Genomic DNA, 18,082 nt, shown 5'->3' on the forward strand with positions numbered 1-18,082 from the left:
CAAACATATTAAAATAATATCTTTAAAGAATCGATATAATTATTATTTTTGGATATATACATGTATAACACATTGGAATAGCCTATATTTCTTTAACTTATGGGTTTTGCGGATTTTTTGTTTAGTTTGTGGGTTTTTTCGATTTTTTTTTCAAGTAAAGCTGAGAAACTTGGAATGACAGAAATGCAACAACTGGTTCGATCACATTTCTCAGCAGTTAAAACATCTCAGAAAGTTTGGTTATATAAGGGGGCCCTGTGGTAAATTGTGTTGAAGGAAGCTGACTATTACAGACACTATTATTGTACTCTAAACTAAGTCTCTTTATCATGACATTATTTCCTTTAAGTGTTTGAAATTGAAATTGCTTCTCAAGAGTTCCTCAACAGGTATATTTTCTTGGGAGTAAAACTTTTCTTCTTGTAGCTCATTTTGCAACTCTATGAACTATGCTTACCAATGATGATTTAACTACCATTGACGGTCAGGATAAAATCTTTTTAATTTCAATTGGAATAGATTAATTGCTACCATGCAACTACAGCTGTAGATCATGTGAAAGCATATGATATGATATACTTAGATTTTCAGAAAGCTTTTGATAAGCTCCCACACCAAAGACTGATCCTCAGATTGGAAGCTGTAGGCATTGAGGGTAATGTAAGTAGATGGATTATGAACTGGTTGATGTATAGGAAACAGAGGGTGTCAATTAGAGGAGTTGCTTCTAACTGGAGTGAGGTTGTTAGTGGAGTTCCACAGGGATCAGTACTAGGGCCTTTGCTTTTTCAAATCTATATTAATGATCTGGACTCTGGGATAGTTAGCAAACTTGTCAAATTTGCAGATACAATCTTGGCAGCACAGGCTATTCAAAGGGATATTATTCAGTTGTGGGCCGACACCCGGCAGATTAAATTCAGTGCAAGGTAATACATGCAGGTAACAAAAATGTCCACTATAATTACACTATGGGAGGAACATAACTAGATGAAGTAACACATGAGAAAGACCTAGGAGTCTACGTGGACGTCTCACTTTCTCCATCCAAACAATGTGGGGAAGCAATAAAAAAGGCAAACAGAATGTTAGGGTATATTGTCAAAAGTGTAGAATTGAGAACAAGGGCAGTGATGTTCAGACTGTACAATGCACTAGTTAGAGCTCATCTGGATACTGTGGACAGTTCTGGGCTCCACAATTCAAGAAAGATATCGCTGCTCTAGAGGCAGTTCAGAGGAGAGCAACCAGACTTATTCCAGGTCTGAAGAAACCTATAGCAGCATCAACCAAAACACATTAAACTGAAAACATATTTCATTTTACCATTAAGACAGTTGTTACCCGGTGAGTGCAAACAAAGGTCTAGTAAGAAATCTATGTCTTAGAGGTCTCAAAATCAACCTCAAAAACTCAATTTATTGAGCAGTCACTGAGGGGGAAAAAAACAAATGCAATAAACACAGACAAGAACATTCACCTCAATAAAAATGTTCACTTTTCCTTATTTACAAAGTTTGTAATTGAATGTTTTTTGTTTACACATGCAATTTTAATGCACAGGGAAAACACATCTTTCTTTCCATAATAGTGTCTGAATACCATAAAATGCTGAAAGCAGTTAGTAGATCAACACATCAAATACATTAGCTTTACCTACAACCCTGATTAAATATATAAATAGTGACCTGGTCCCCACAGAAAGCATATAAACATCCATTTTCTGTCTAATTAGGCACAATGCAGCACAGATAGATAGAAAATAAAGCGAAACCTTGCCACTTTAACTGTAGAGAGCAGTAAGAAGGAAGTAGCTGGTAACTGCTGGATAATGCTAAAAGCACCTACAATCAGTATAGGGTGTGTGGCAACATGCTTTAACTAGTCAGAAGAATCATGGTAAACAACTCTGTGTTTATCATGGCAAGGCAGTAACACAGTTATGTACAATCCCTCATCCCCAATTTTCTTTGTATTCTTTTGGCTTCATCACTTTGCCTTGTAGGGAAAGGGAGAGGGTGGGGCGGGAACATGTGCTTGCCCTCTCACCGTTTTATGGTTAATTTGTTTTCCATCTTTTTTTTTTTTTTAACATGTCTTCCTGAAACAGGCCTGCTTGCATACTGGAGCATCATTTATATTTAGAAGGTCAGGTTTCACAGTGAGTTCATTTTGCATTCCTAGGTTCAAATCTAATAAAGACAAGACTGTGTGTGTGTGTTTGGGGGGTAGGGGGGGATCCACTGGAATCTACCTACACCACAAAATGGCACATTTTGGCACAACTGGAAGGTTAATAGCTGAAATAAGAACTGAGGGCGTAAATGGCAGAGGCCTTAAAATAGGCAGAAGGCTGCAGGCAGATCCTCCACATTACAAATCTTGGAACATGAATACTGGGCCTCAGTCTCTTATATAAATTGTTTCCAGCTCCTAAAAAGTGTCATGTTTTCAATTACAAAGGGAATTTTAAATGGTATTAATATCCAAAGCTGACATTTAAAATGGCCTAAATGCACATGTTTTGTTAATTGAAGAATGTAATTAAACAATGGAGAGCTCAAAAGGCCTGGGATAGATATTGAGGCACACTGACATAGCTGGGGACAGATCATACAATACCTGCTATATGGATATTTGCAAGGTTTCAGGTCTAATAGCGTTTAATGCAAAATGTATCACAAATTGCCATTAGAATTAAAGATGAATATTATGTGGCCTGAATAATGAGAATTTAATTTAATTTATAATCTTTTTTAAGCACGTTACATTGAAGCAATACTTATAATGAGCATGAAATGTCTAATTGATGTGAGTAGTAAATTTCAAAACCTCAGCTTTTGGTATTCCCCTTCCTTGTGGCAGGGGTGGACATTTCTCTCTATTCCCTGTTCTTTCTCCTCACTTTTGCACTGTGGCAGAGCAGACTGAAAACCAACCAAATTTCAAGAATTGAAAAAGAAGGAAAGTTTTGAAAAATAAAAGGTACAATATGAGTCTGTCCACATGGCTAAGAATATGAGAAAAAGCTTTAGTAATAATGGAGGTTGACCATTATAACTCAAGTACTACTTCATTTGCAGTAACCATTTTCATTTGTTTCCATCTGCACCAATTACACCCATTACAATTAAAACATTTACTGATATTTAATCCAGTTAATTGTGTTCAAATTACAAGTTGATTTTCTCAGACATACAAAACGTATATCATGCCATACCCTACAGATGGTGCCTACTCTAATTGACTCAAGTAAGTCAAGTTTCACTGCTGAAATTGTTTTGAGGTAGTTTTGAGGGGAATGGAGAAATATTTCAAGGAAAAGAATGTCACATCTTAAAGAAGTTGACTGGATAAAAAAAAATGTTGGGACTGAAAAGAACAATGCTCAGGACCAATTTCATTGAAATATAACTGGCAAGCATCCCAAGATAACAAAAGAAAACCCAATAAAATAATTTCTCATAGCATCTGTGGAATTGTGCCACTGATTTGTCATTTTGAGATCGTTCTTAGCACAAACACCAACTGGAAAATTGTCTTTGGCCTCTCTCTCTCTCTCAAAAAGATGTTACAATTGGGTAATATTTATTTCAATAGATCCTCATGGGTGTTTTTTGGTGTTTTTGTTGATGAGGGACAGCGAGGTATCTAATACTGTTCTACGGAGCTCTAGGAAGAAAAAAAATGGCAAAGAAATTACCAAAGCTGCCTGACCAGGCTTCACTTTTCCTAATAGAACTTCCCAGCCACACAAGCTCTGTAAAGAGAGGCAAGGTTTAAAGATGACCACTTCAATGTATTCATTCAAGACAATTATGTGCATACAAGAACATATCAAAACAAGGAAAATGCTAAGATGTGGGGAGGCACAGATCACCAGCAATCTAATAAAGATATAAATGCAAATATGTTTAAGACTGGTAAATAAAAATCGGTAGGATGAACAGAAAGTGGTCCACATCATGTGACCAATTATTACAGGTATTACCTAAACAGTTTAATTTAAGGGGAAACGTTTATGAAACATACATCAATTTGGCATTGGATTATGATGTCCATCTCTTCCATCAATGAGTCATTCTATGGGAGAAGGGTACCAAATCCAGTGTCCCAGTGACAGACTGAACATGCAATATTATCTCTTTTCAGTAAGGCATAGTGTGAACAACATAACTCCCAAACAGTTCCCTGTGGCTATCTGTTAACCAGGTCAGAGACAACAAGGCATTGTGCGGCACCCTTTTCCTACAGAATTTCCCAAAGCACATTCTGACACACATGTGGGGGGTTACAAGCATAGATTTTTCCAGGGTACAAGAAATCCAGTTTAAACCATGCTGTTAATAGTATGGAAACATCTGTGACTTCTTTCACTTACTGGCATGTTTTGTAGATTAAAACAAAAAGAAAAAAAGTGCAAAATGTGTTCTGAGAACTGCAGGAGAACAAACCCCATTTCTTCTTTTTATACAAACTAAGCTACAATTCGCATAATTTAATTGACTCCTCCTTGTGCTTTTACATCACTGTCTTCAACATTTTATCATACACTTCTTCTTTTAAGCATATTTACACAAGTACATTAAATAAGGTGGGGGAATGTCTAGAGTTGTCATAATATCTTAACTGCTTCACAGAGAGACCCACAGTGAATTTGACCAATCAAGCATCATGATAATCACAAGAGTTACAATCATCCAGGTTAAAAAGCAAGCCTGTTTATTTTTCTTTCAGGATTTTATATGTGTACTTAGTCTTTTTTGTACCCCAGACATAATCCATGCTCTAATGCTGTTTTGGTCCAGTAGTCAGAGCTATTGCAGAAGGCACTTTCAACTCTGCAGACCACTCTAGTAGACAGAAACAGCATTGCAGGTTTTAACTGACACTAGAAAATTACACAGGATTCTTGTTGCAAGACTCCAGAGTTACATACATCTTTAATCTTTAAATCTGATACATTCAAACTCCGAGATATATATGTTGACTTCAGCAAACCACACATTGTGATATATCTTTTCAGAAGCTGAATGGTTTTCTTACTCCAAAGGTTTGCTACAGTTGGAAAAGTTTTGGACTATGATAAAATGTATCACAATTATATATATATATATATATATATATATATATATATATATATATATATATATATATATATATATATATATATTTATTTATTTTTACCTGTACAGAGACAACTTGTTTTGTTATTACCCAAAATGTAAACTTCCTAAAATTAGTACAACCTCACATAACCAGATTTAAATTGGCAGAATCACTTGTAAACACACTAATATTCAGTGGCTAGGAGAGGGAACAAAAACTCAATTTGCCCAACATACAGTATGGATATAGCTCCCATCTCTTCAGAAAAAATATCAGATGAATGTAAAGTTATCTACTTGGCAAATAAAAGTATCTGCTGCAGAACTCCTCTTACTCCACAGGTGTATTTAAAAATGAAAAATACCTGTGATTTGGCATTGTGAAGGCATAGGACATGCTGGGCTGATCTACATTTACCAACGTGTGACAGTTCTCTAGCTTTCGCTTACAGTATCATGACAACTCTAGGATGTTAAGCGGGTCGTTGTTACCGACGGTTACACAATCTTTAGCAGTACACAAAATGGACCTTGAGGGAAATGAAGAGCGGGGCTACGAGAGAGACAGTGAGTCGTGAATAAGGATTACGTCATCACAGAGTGAGCAGGGTGATTTTGGGATTGATATGGCCGACAGGACGAGGGCGGGGGGTTCAGGCCTCAGCTCCTCCGGGACTTGGAGTGCTGGATAAGCCACTGCAGTGTGATATCTGTGGAGGCAGAAGGACCGGGGATCAGTGGAATACAGCAGGAGCCTTTACAGCAACCATGTGATCAGACAGGAGGAGTTACTGTAACTGTCTGATCTCATGTGAGGAAGAGACAGGCTGGGTTGTGTTTTAAAGAAAGTGGACTTAAACTTAACATTAAGCTTACCGTTCTTTTTATCATAAGCAGGGTGGGGTTAAAAGTGGTTTTGACCGATCTGAATACAGTATTTCATGTAACTTGGTTTTATGGCATTTGATTAATCATTACAGTTGTAGGTCGAACTTACTTTTTTTTTTTTTTTTTTAAGTTTTCACCAACCTAGACATCTCAGTGCAGTCCATACCCTTACCATATTTAGGGGTCAATTTTATACATTAACACATGTGGAGCTATATAATAAGACCTTCATAAGGATTCAGCTAAATACATTAAACAATTAGAAAAAACTTTTGTAAGATCAATTTATGACTCCCTTTCACTATTCAGCAACTAATAACTGTATATTTCACTGGTCCATGAACATCAACAAATCGTAGTTAGAGATATCTTTAATGTTCAGGCTTATTAAATAATCCCACCACTCTCAGTTTTAAATAATAGTTTCTAGCTGCCCATAAATCTACCTGGGCACCCATTGTTACTTCATTATTTGTCACTTAAAATAGAGACAGTTACATTACATGCTGACTATGTGAAATGTCTTCTGCTCATCGATACCAGACACAATCTTGAATCGACCACCTTGCTTACCTATGTTGTCCTTTTCTTTGCAAGAAATTGAGTAGCAGCAAATCTCTCTGTCTTGAATAGCTGCCAAATTCCTGCAAAGATAAGTCAAACATTCCTTTACATTAAAAAATATGTTACAATACACACCTTACTCCCCACACAGCCAATTTCAAGCATCAAGTTATCCCCAACTGTGTGGAAGCAAATAGTGCTTTAACACATTTTGCTGCATCATACTGCTTTCTTTTCTCCAACATGTTCTCTAGCAGAATCAAGTATACAATGACATAATATGATTCTGTTAAACATGATCTGTAACAAGCACTGTGTCAGGGGAGCCGTAACTCAATTTTAATAGCTCAAAGATGAGCACAGGAGTAAATCAGAAACCACAATATGCCACTCTTATCATGTCAATCATGAGATTATCAAATAATGTTTCAAGGGATGTTTTCATAAAAAAAAAAAAATTAGATCAGTCTCATGTAAGATGGATGCTATTGAATGAAAAAATAAATCCTTTGAAATTGATAAGCCATTTATTTATAACTTGTCAACATTAAGGCATGATCTGCAAAATAATGTAATATTACAACAATCTTATTATTTCCTGAACTGAATCTTCTTAATTTATCTTAGTCAGTTTCTACAATACATTTAATTTTTATAAACCACTAGAATGCCCCCCACACACACCCATTATATTTATATATATAAAATTAATAAAATGTTCAATTTTTTTATAATCAGCTGAAATCATATATTGTTTTGTTTTACTTCAAAAACAGTTATTTAAGGTTTCTCAAACATTTAAATGTGGGTGTAAATTAATAAAAAAAGGTCAACATAAGGATCCTTACATTTTTTCAATAAGCTGCTTCTCATCCAAAGCATTGGTAAGATCCCTCTTGTTTCCAAGAACTAGCACCTAAGAAAGCAAAAGCCCATCAAAGTCAGTGGGAAAAAAAATAGGAATAAAGTATACTGGTGAATCATTTGATGGTTGTGATGATCTCTTTCCTCTTCTGAATCATCATGAACTACCACTCAGGAAGGAACATCTCCTGAGGATTTAGAATTAAATCCCACATTCAAATTGAACAAATCTGAAGGGCCTGAATTCCTCCCCTTGTCCAAAACCACTCTATCCTTATGCAGAAACTGGGAGGGGATTTTATTTCTCATTTGAAAAATACTTATCATACACAGTCAATGTTTTCCAGTATGGTATTTTGCAGTAGAGTATTTTTACATTTGCAAGGAATGGAAAGTTTTGCACACTTTTGGCAAGATCAAAGTTTGCTACCCTCAGTGTAAAGGTCAAATAATAAAAATAATGGTTACAAAATCCTTCCTTCTTTCCTTCCTTTCTTACTTGAAACTCCAGTTAAGCTTCCTCTGGCCTCCCTTACTGAAATCATTAAAATCCCCCAACCAGAGGGTGGGTACTGGGAAGCACTTTGCAATCACAGCTCCTGATCCTTAAAGATGCTAAATAAGTGCTACTGAGATAAGAAATTGTGTGACTGCAGTTGATCACGGAAGGAGATGCATCCAGATACTGTCAGGTAACAATTACCCACGTAAAGGAATTGAACAGAACTTACAGGAATTCCTTGTAATTGTGGTTTGTCTAACAGGTTGTGAAGCTCATTTCTGGATGCCTCTATCTTTTCACGGTCTGCAGCATCTACCATATAACTACAAAGCAAAAGACAAGAACAGAGAAACATGACCTCTGGGCAATTAAAAGATAGATAGAAAGGACAATCTTTCAAATTTGCATAAATAATCTTCCCCAATATCGCTAAGTGCATTATGAAATTATTGGAGGGTAGAACAACAAAATGAAGATTCAAATGTTATATCAAAATTGTTATGAAATAATTTAACAGACGAAGGACCTTAGGCATACTAGACGTTTGTAACCAGCCCTTTAGAGTTTTCGTGCTCAATATGTGTGTCAGTGTCCAGGGTCACTCATTCACTGATATGGGAATGGCAATATAATTAACAAAGAGCCACAAAGGACAGTCAAAGGCATTAGAATGATGCCACATATGTATTTGCAAAGACAACGATACGTCTTAATAGCAGTATGCCTAGCTTCTTTGAGCAGGCCGTTACTTACACAATAGCATTGACTCCTCTGCAGTATCGCTCCCACATGCTTCGGAATCTCGGCTGCCCTCCTATATCCCAAATCTGGGAAATGAATAAATTAATTAATAAATAAATAATAAAAAAGCTATACATGTATAATTAAGGCATTCTAGATTTGACAGCTTATTGTAGAACCCACACAGCAATACTGCATTTAATCCAATAATACCTTATTGTTGCCATTGACATTTAGGAATAGTAGTTTCCAAGTGCAAACTACCTTGATCTCTCAAAGTGCAAATAATGAGCATTTTTTTATCTAGCCACTAGATGGCACGTGCTGCAAAGGTACAAATTTGAAAATAGTTGAAGTACATCCACTCTGGGAATCATGGTATTAGGGCTGTATATTTACATGTTAAAGGTTTTGTTCAGAAAGTCTGTGGAGGCTGTCCAGTTCAATGTTAAGTCATTGAGTTGTTTACAATTTGAGATCGCAAAGGAGACACACAAAGAGGTCCTCAACTCTCAAAACTGTAGATTTATTTTCCAAACAGAAGACTTTATTTTGTACCCAGAAGGTGGGAGTCGAAAATAGCATCTCACATCCACCCTGTACATAGGCCACTCAGATTAGATGCAAGACTGATCTGATGTCAGTGATCAGACTACATCAGCCCTGTAATAACATTTTAGACCATTATTTTATTCCATGGCAGCCCCAAATATTTCCACACATATTAATTCAAAGACCCCCAGATTAAATTAAGAAACAAGAGTGGGCTAAACCAGAGCACCTGATCAATTCTTACAAGACAATTGCTATTGAACTGCTGCTCACATAACTATGTGGGATTAAGGACAAGGGTCAATTCCAGCCCTAGAAGAGAGACAGGAATGGTTAAGTTAATGGATAAGGTTAAACAGACATAATAGTTAAGGATAAATGCCAATGACTTGCATCCAATATCACAGCCATAAATTAGCATAATTCTGCATTTACTGGCTGATCAAACTTACTCATGAAACAGAAGACAATTTAATTTGTAGAATATCTTCATCTAATGTTGAATATGAATTCTGTCCTTCTTTACATAAAATATACATGAACAATCTGAATCAATAAACTTACAATAAGTAGCACTGAAATTAAGGTGTACATTAGTTGTTGGTGCTTAAATAAATTAATTCAAAATAAATAAAATAAATAATAATTCCAAGAACAGTGCTACTCCACTGAGCTGGAAAGCATAGCTCTTATTAATCATGAACAGAGTTCACCCCGCACTAAGGAAGTACACTTGTAATGCTGCAGTGTGGGTTGAGCAAGCAATCCAAACTCCCAATTTATAACTTTTAAGGATGCAGACAGTCCCTTCTGACCAAACTAGGTATCCTGGTTTCATTCAATACATGTAAATTAATCAAAGACAAAGTAAAAACACTCACTTTAAAACAGCTCCTGAACTACAGTACTAAATTTATTACAAATAATCCTGTATGTAGCCACAATTTGTTTTCTGCTGTTTCTAGGTTTCCTTGCTGCCTTTGCCTGGTCTAAACTTAATGTATTGCTTTTCATCAACTGTGTGGGATCAGTACCTTTATTGTTACATTGCCTTTGGTGACTTTTCGCATGTTGAACCCCACCGTCGGAATCATGTCTTCACTGAACTGCCCAGACTAAGAGAAAAGAGATAAGACAAAAACATTAATTCATTCGTTTTTGTGTGATTTAACCCTGTTTATTTAAAGGGATATTTAAGCACTATATCCAGTTTACATTCCATGGAATTTGTAAGAAATTAAAGAAATAAACATCCCTGGCCACACCCCATCCCTCCTTCAAATGAGCCTTTTTATATAGATATTTTATACACATTTTAAACTGTGACAAGCAGATGATTCTGCAAGTAACAAGAATGTATGCAGAGCTACAAAATCATGGAAATTATGCTTATATAAAGATGGTTTGGAAATTTGTATTTTATCATGTTATGCAGTTATACAGAGACCTGTGTTCAAATTAGTTTTTTTTTTTTTAATACAGGATAGACTGCCATGGGTGTCATAAGTGGTTTAGGATATTTGGTTCCTAAAAAACGATATATGTACACATGTCCTTATTAACACTGTAGTGGGAACCTTCACAGTCATGGTAAAGTATCTCAAGTCCCACAGTGCAATTAATATAATGCTAGCTGTATGACATTCATTACAGTAATCTTATTGTTTGTTTAGTGTGCTAACCTGCCAAGACTGAATTTCCATTAGGAAGTGCATAACACAAGAACGGCCTCAGAGTTGCGTCTACAGACTCAAAACGGACGTTACTTGTCTAAAAATAAAAAATGTAATTTGAAAAATCTGTATAGAAACATACATGAAATAATGTATTTTATACTCTAAAATCAATGCTGACTTATGTCCCTGTGAGACTTCCCTGTCTCAGATTTGTCATACAAGCACATGACTTCAGCGCCACCTGACTCATGCTAAGTGGAAGTGAGTGGAATTGTCTTGTGACTTGCGCCAAAAGTCTCCATAAATGCATGCAGACAGAATAACCTATTGGTTTAAGATGTAAGAGATTCATACTTGGGGAGAAAGTGCGCATGCATTTGAATACATTAAAATTCAGCCGTTAAATTTCACAGGCACATTGAGCTGGAAAGCAATGCTAGAGAAAAAAAAGGATTATTTCCTGTTCAGAGGAAAAATTACTTATGTGGTCTGGCGTCAATCCAAATGCTGATTAGAAGCTTGGAATCTTAAAGCAAGGCCTCTCTTTAACCTACTGATATAATATAATTGCTATAGTACAGTCACAGAAGGAAAGACTGATCTATCATGCTTAGAACAATTTGCATTTCTTAACAAAACTTGATAAATGAACGATCTTCACCTAGTCAAGCATGCTAGACAGGATTACTGCAGATGACAGACTTTGGGAGGGGTCTTAACCATGATTTCGGAAAAGTGTACGAAGTTTGAAAAATTGCTAACAATTACCATTGAGGTTAGCTTGTAACACCATTGATCAACAAAACAAGAAGGAAAATTAAGGGAAAACCCTGAGAACCTGAAATAAATCAGAAAGAATGTAGGTATCCATACAGTATTCTGTTCTGTGCACATCAGTTTAGAGCAGGAAATGCAAGCAACTGTTTCTGTCTGCTGCTGAAAATGAAATTCCTCAGAGTAGCCGAGCACAGGTTACAGGCTGCAGTGTATGGGTTAAGAAAAACACTTTGCATTGGCTCAGTTTCTGCTGTCACAAAATTACAAAACACTTAGGATTTCTGGAGACTTATTTTGATTTTGCATGGCTGGCACCTTGGGACCGGACTTATCCCTCCTGATGTAATGAAGTGTCACTTGAAGTTTACTATTTCTGGTAACTGTATTACACTAACTAGCCTATTTACTTACAAATAGCCAATGTTACTAGAGGTAACAAAAAACATTAAAAAAAAAAAAAAATATATATATATATATATATATATATATATATATATATATATATATATATATATTTCTCAAATACCAGGAAGCAGTATAACAGATGTGTTATGCAGTATGGCAACAGTACTTCACATCAGAGCTAAACTATTACAATTAAAAGTAAGCACCACACTGTAGGATGGGATTCTTAAATGTGAAATTTCAAAGTTCTTAAAAAAAAAAAAAACAGGTACTTAATTGAAAGAAAGCTATGCAAGGATGATAAAGTTCATGTGAGATGCATTTCCCCCAGGATGTAACAGACCTGAAGAGAAAAACAAATTCTCATACATTAATTTTTTTGGGTCCAGTCAACAGAACTGCAGAGCCTAGAAAATCAAAAAAACAAGATCGCAATCCACTACAGCGAATTGTGATTGAAGTGTAAGGCTCTGTACAGCATAACACTTTCATTATCAAACATAACCTAATCATAAGGGAGGAAAAGTCAAAGCTCTGTGTTGCCTGATGCATATTTTGTAAGTCTACATTTACTGCATTGTGGTGTTCTAGCACTACTGCTGGTGTGTCCATATGCACCAGAGAGCAAAAGGGGAAATTGTAGAGATGTGAGCCATGCTGCACACCAGCAATAGTAGTAGTAGTAGTAGTAGTAGCTGGAGTAGTTATGATAGTAGCCACAGTAGTGATAGAAGATTTTATTGTAATTTAAAATCTTACAGAAGTTACTCACAGAAAAATTTAAGAATACCAAAAAAAAAAGTGTGAAACACAAGCTCTTGCACAGAAGTTCTCCCTTTATCTTTAGCATTTTCAGCCACATGACCTGGTAATCTCAAGTGCTCCAGTGCCTCGTCTTATCTTTGATTAATCATTGATTGAGAGGTATACAAAATAACCTCAAGAGCTAGTTGATGCTGATCCTGAGCAAATCTAACAGACTGCAAGGCATAATGTGACATTGTTGCAGTTCAAAGAGCTAAGGAATCAGCTTTTGCTCAAGAACACTTCTGCATGTGGCCGAGTTTAGTAAGGCTACTCGATGGTGAAACGTTGCACTGATGCTCAGCAGATTAACTGGCATGTGGTGTAATCATTGCAGAGAATACAGTGTGCTGCTCATTACGATCTGTGCACACAGGAACCTCATTTTGCAAATCTATAATGACAATATAATAACCAGTTATTTCTATTTTAATCCATATGGGAATACAGCACTACAAATTCTACAATTAAACAGTTTGAATGCCTGCATGATACCAGAGACATGTGTATTAAAACATTTCTAACTTCAGCTTTGTGTGCAGTGAATACTAAAATGATTAATAAAGCTTGGGGTCAATTCCACTTTTTCAATTCCGATTCCTTTTTTCAGACCCATTCCAAATTCCAATTCCTTTTGCCACTGACATCGCAGGAACTGAATCGAAAGAGAGAATTGCAAACAGAATTGGAAAGGTTAAACTGAAATTGACCCTGAGCCTGGAAAACCATGTTTGCAATTACAGTATATTATCTCTTTGAATTCATTGCTACTTCAAAAGATAGGAAAACTTACATACAGCATGTCTGTTGCTTGTTGATAAAACCGTTGAATTTCCACTCCTGACTGTTTGTGCAAGCAAATGTGCCTTAAGGTACTTGAAACAAAGCAATCAGGAGCATCAACCAATGCTGAATACATGCAATGCACAAATAACATTACTGAGAGCACAGCATAAGCCCAAGTTGCTTTACTGAACCTAAACTTGTCTGTGGGAAACCAAAAACAAGGCTGATTGTAGATTAAATTGAAAACAGGTCCTTGTTTTTAAATATATTGTGTTCCCTCAGAATAGTTTTGATCAAGCTGTGGGTTTGATCTCACAAATTATTTTTTTAACTGAATAAATTATTGGATGTTAAAAAATGTTACTAGAGCAAACTGCACAAATACATTTCAACATCTGCAAACCCCTTAACTTACTCTAATATAATTTTTCCCTTGCTATTTAATCCAGTCACTGTGTTCCTTTCAGGATTCCCCACCACCCTATTAAATGAATGTATTTTGCAAATATGACATCACAATCCCATTCAGACAGCAGGTTTTAGGCAGCACCATAACCACAAAAGCATTTACACAGACTGAAAGGAAACACCTAGCTCTAAAATCCTTTCATGCATAAAAGAGATTAAGGAAGAAGTGAAAAACCAGTGAAAGCACCAAACTTACTTCCAGTTTATCAATGAAGCACTATAATGTACAATTTTGGAAAACAAATCCAGACAAAATCATAAAAGCATGCTGCCACCTTGAAATGGTCCTCATTAGTATAAAAGTGGGTGTTAAAGCAGGGCACCTTATCCAATTAAATGTTGCAATGTTATGTGTCTGTGACTGCAGTAATATCTCATTGCCACTGACTGTTTATGACTATTAGCAGTCGCCGTCATAACTGCAAAAACATGGTCGTTATAATGCAGAATTGTAGTCACTCTTCTAGGACTTACACTAGCAGCATCCCCTTCTGTTATTTAAATAATTATACTTTTTTTATTGCCCTGTTCTTCTTTATCATTCCTAATTTAAATAGTTGACACTAGAGACCTTTTCCTCATTGAAAAGTACAGGTGGGAAGAGTAGGTCTATATCTTGTGAACTCATATCCGCATTTTCTCGGTAGTGAGAATCAACTGTGTGAATTAAAGCATGACAGCTGAAAAACAGTCTGATATGAACTGTTGCCTGTGACTGTATCACGTTAATCTTTTCAGTTGGGAACTCTACTTTAGATTTATCTGCCTACAAGGGACAGGCCCACAGCAAGCGCAGAGCATAATCAACACAATATGGCACCATATCCAATGTTCTAAACACAATATCAATGGATGGGATGTAAAATCAAATCGCATTTACGACACTACAATACTATAGTATACTCCAATATCTAGAAAAGCTAGAAAGATAATAGTTTTTTAACCTAAATTACAGAGTTAGAAGAATATCCTGTTTTGGCAGACAAGCTCTGATACTGCGAAAAGGTGAGTGACTGAGTTATGGGGCCTGGCCTTCCATGTACTGGAAATACATCAAATTTGTGTCCATGTTTTTCCATATATCCTGTACTTACAATTCCAAATACCTGCTTAAAATGATCCCAGCATTTTTTAAGACAGTTAAATCTCTGCAAATACAGCACAATTAGGTGCCACTCCAGGGATTGTAGGGTGCACTAATGGGACAGTGGAAGTCATGGAGAAGTTAATAGTCATGCTTTTAAAATACTATTTGAAAATAACATACAGCTACACTTTCCAAATTCACAATTCGTGCACTTTGCAAGGATGTGACTTTACAAACTGAATATTGTGGAAAAAGCCAGAGCACGACTGTAGTGATGGGGGTTGTCATGACGACTGTATAGGTCTATGCAGTCATCCAGTTGTAATTATATCACTGGCAATGGCAGTAAATGACAAAATCAATTTTGGTTTATAAATAAACAAAAATCCTTCCTGGGAGCGCATTACTCATTTTATATCTACAAAGGTGATAAGGAGCTGGATTTATTGTGCAAAGACCTTTCATACTAACTGAAAATAAAAGAAAAACTAAAGTTGCATTGTACTTTCTTCCACCCCCCAGTGACAGACAGTCTTAATGAACATAGACTTGTTTAATGTCTAATTAAAACAAAACCAGCCTCGACCTCTTTCTTTGCCAGGTACTGCTTGTTTAGCCCTGAATAAACATAGATAACTATACTTCAAACTATACTTTACCTTATAACTAATTTAAACTATAATTAAACCATGTAAATGTGAGGTTTTCCTTGTTTGATCTTTAATCTTAAATGTCTTTCTTATTGTCCTGGTCACTCTTAGTTTGTGTGTGTATTAACAAAAAGAAGAAAAAAAAAAGTAAACAAGACAGATAGCTACTCTGACAAGACCATCTGGGCAACGTCTTTCAAAAACAGTGTCAGATTTCAAATGAAGAGGTGATGCTGAACCTGAGTGAGCCAAATGACGCAAACAAGCGTGAGGCTGTCTCACATGATTGTTACAACTCTCGGTCTTTCCGATGAAAAAAAGAAATGAAAAGCCATATATTCTGCCAGATGTGAATACGAAGAACAAAATACGACTAGGCCTCTGCAGCAGACAAACTGAATTGAATTATGGTTATCTGATCTGGATAAACTCGCCTAACTAAGCAAGCCTTTTTATTTCCCGATTTGACTAAGATGTTTCAATTCTCTATACATATTTGGCTGCACAATCTCCCTTACAAATGATCAATAGTTTTGAATCGTTTATTAGAAACAAACACAATTATCTATTAGCTCTGTTTCCAATGTAAGTGCTATATATTTGGTTTTATAAGGACCGCTATTCAACTTGCTGTTTTGTTAAGTCACCTGCCCTCTTACCCAACACCCCGGCCTTAACTCCTCCATGGTCTGGGGGGTTTAAAGTTACCAGGATGCCTTTATATCTGTTGACACCGTTACAGAATTGCACTAATAGATTCATGTCAGCAGCTCATACTAACCGATACATTTTAACTTCTAACAATGCAACGTTGTATCAATCACATCGGTCACAGTAAAACCTTTGCCCAACGGATACAAGGTTTCGCATCTGGTCTTATGCAGGCAGATGAAATGCATTTAATAAGACGACTGATCGTGTGTTATTGTCAAGGCTCGTTTGGCTTCATATTATTTCACTAACCCACGAACTGAAGTGTAAGGTTAGCTTGGCTTTCAAAACACTGGAGCATTACGAAATGGAGGCCTAGCCGAGGCATAAGTTCTGCATCTCTCCCACTCCTGTCAATGCACTAAATTAGGCCACTTCTGAATAATAAGCAATAAGCACGATACTATAATACACGGTTCAGTGTTGTAGTAATCGTACAAAACAAGGATTAAAAAGAAATACACAACGTTTAAATGAGCGCAGTTCACCGCCCGGCCTTACGTTACCCCTGATGTTTACACTGTGGAACTACTCATCCGACCTCCAGCACAAAAACACGGTGCCTCTGCATCGCCAAACTGGACTTGAAAAAGAAACGGAATCGAGATATACAGGTGCAAGCGTTAACCAGCAACGCAACGCAGTCTGGCTGCCCCCTCCCTGTCTAGGGCTGGGCAAATGTTTTATGCATAGTGTTTGCAACAAAATAATATTAGCAATAACTCACTGCTATCACATTGACAAAGGTGGTCTTCCCAGAGTACTGGAGTCCCACCAGCGTCAGTTCCATCTCCTCCTTCCAAAAGAGGGACTTGAACCAGTCCAGAAGCCTGTTGATGAGTGCCAGCATCTTGAGGTGGGAAAGACAACCAGACCAAAACCTGGGACACCGTGTTGTTTGTGTCTCCTAAGCCCCAGCCAGGAGTGCAAAGTGTCTGCAGGAAGTGCGCTCTGTCATATGACTGTGAACTGCACGGAGAGCTCCCTCCAAAGGGAAGACGGGCAAGTTTGGTTTACAGGAACAAGTGCTCAACAAAATGACGACCTCTGGTGGTGCTTAACTTCGAGGGAAATTGCAACGTGTACAGCGACTATTCACACATCGGTAACACAGTACTAGGATGCGTACAAATGCTTAGTGGATTAGTGTAGGAACCCCAGAGGAAAACAAATGAATGCCTATTGCAAGGGAGAAAAATGTGAAAATGTCCAAGGGGGTGAATATTTCCTATAGCCACCATGTATGTATGTATGTATGTATGCATGTATGTAGGTAGGTAGGTAGGTAGGTAGGTAGGTCAGTAGTACATATATAACTAAAGTATTATCATTGTAATGTACTATAGTGTACCAGGAGTATGGTCATTTACCAATCCCGTCTTCAGTTGTCTTGCACATTATTTATAATGAAAATGTTGATTCACTTAGGTATGAAAACAATTTGTTAATCAGTAATTTATATTTTCTGTCTGCTTGGTTTATTATTTCCCAGTCTGTCC

General features: G+C 36.6%; 1 protein-coding gene across 1 annotated transcript; it reads right to left on the reverse strand.

Moving 5' to 3' along the window:
• Positions 1–1,380: 1,380 nt before the first annotated feature.
• On the reverse strand, positions 1,381–17,548 carry arl8ba (ADP-ribosylation factor-like 8Ba). The gene is made up of 7 exons (XM_066698140.1): positions 17,311–17,548; positions 10,254–10,334; positions 8,680–8,753; positions 8,156–8,249; positions 7,409–7,476; positions 6,570–6,640; positions 1,381–5,818 (listed from the first exon to the last, which is right to left on the reverse strand). The coding sequence occupies exons 1-7, from the start codon at positions 17,431–17,433 to the stop codon at positions 5,769–5,771; spliced, it is 561 nt and encodes a 186-aa protein (XP_066554237.1). The 5' UTR covers positions 17,434–17,548; the 3' UTR covers positions 1,381–5,768.
• Positions 17,549–18,082: the final 534 nt, after the last annotated feature.

The sequence above is a fragment of the Amia ocellicauda genome, chromosome 3, assembly GCF_036373705.1.
Source record: "Amia ocellicauda isolate fAmiCal2 chromosome 3, fAmiCal2.hap1, whole genome shotgun sequence".
Taxonomy (NCBI): domain Eukaryota; kingdom Metazoa; phylum Chordata; class Actinopteri; order Amiiformes; family Amiidae; genus Amia; species Amia ocellicauda.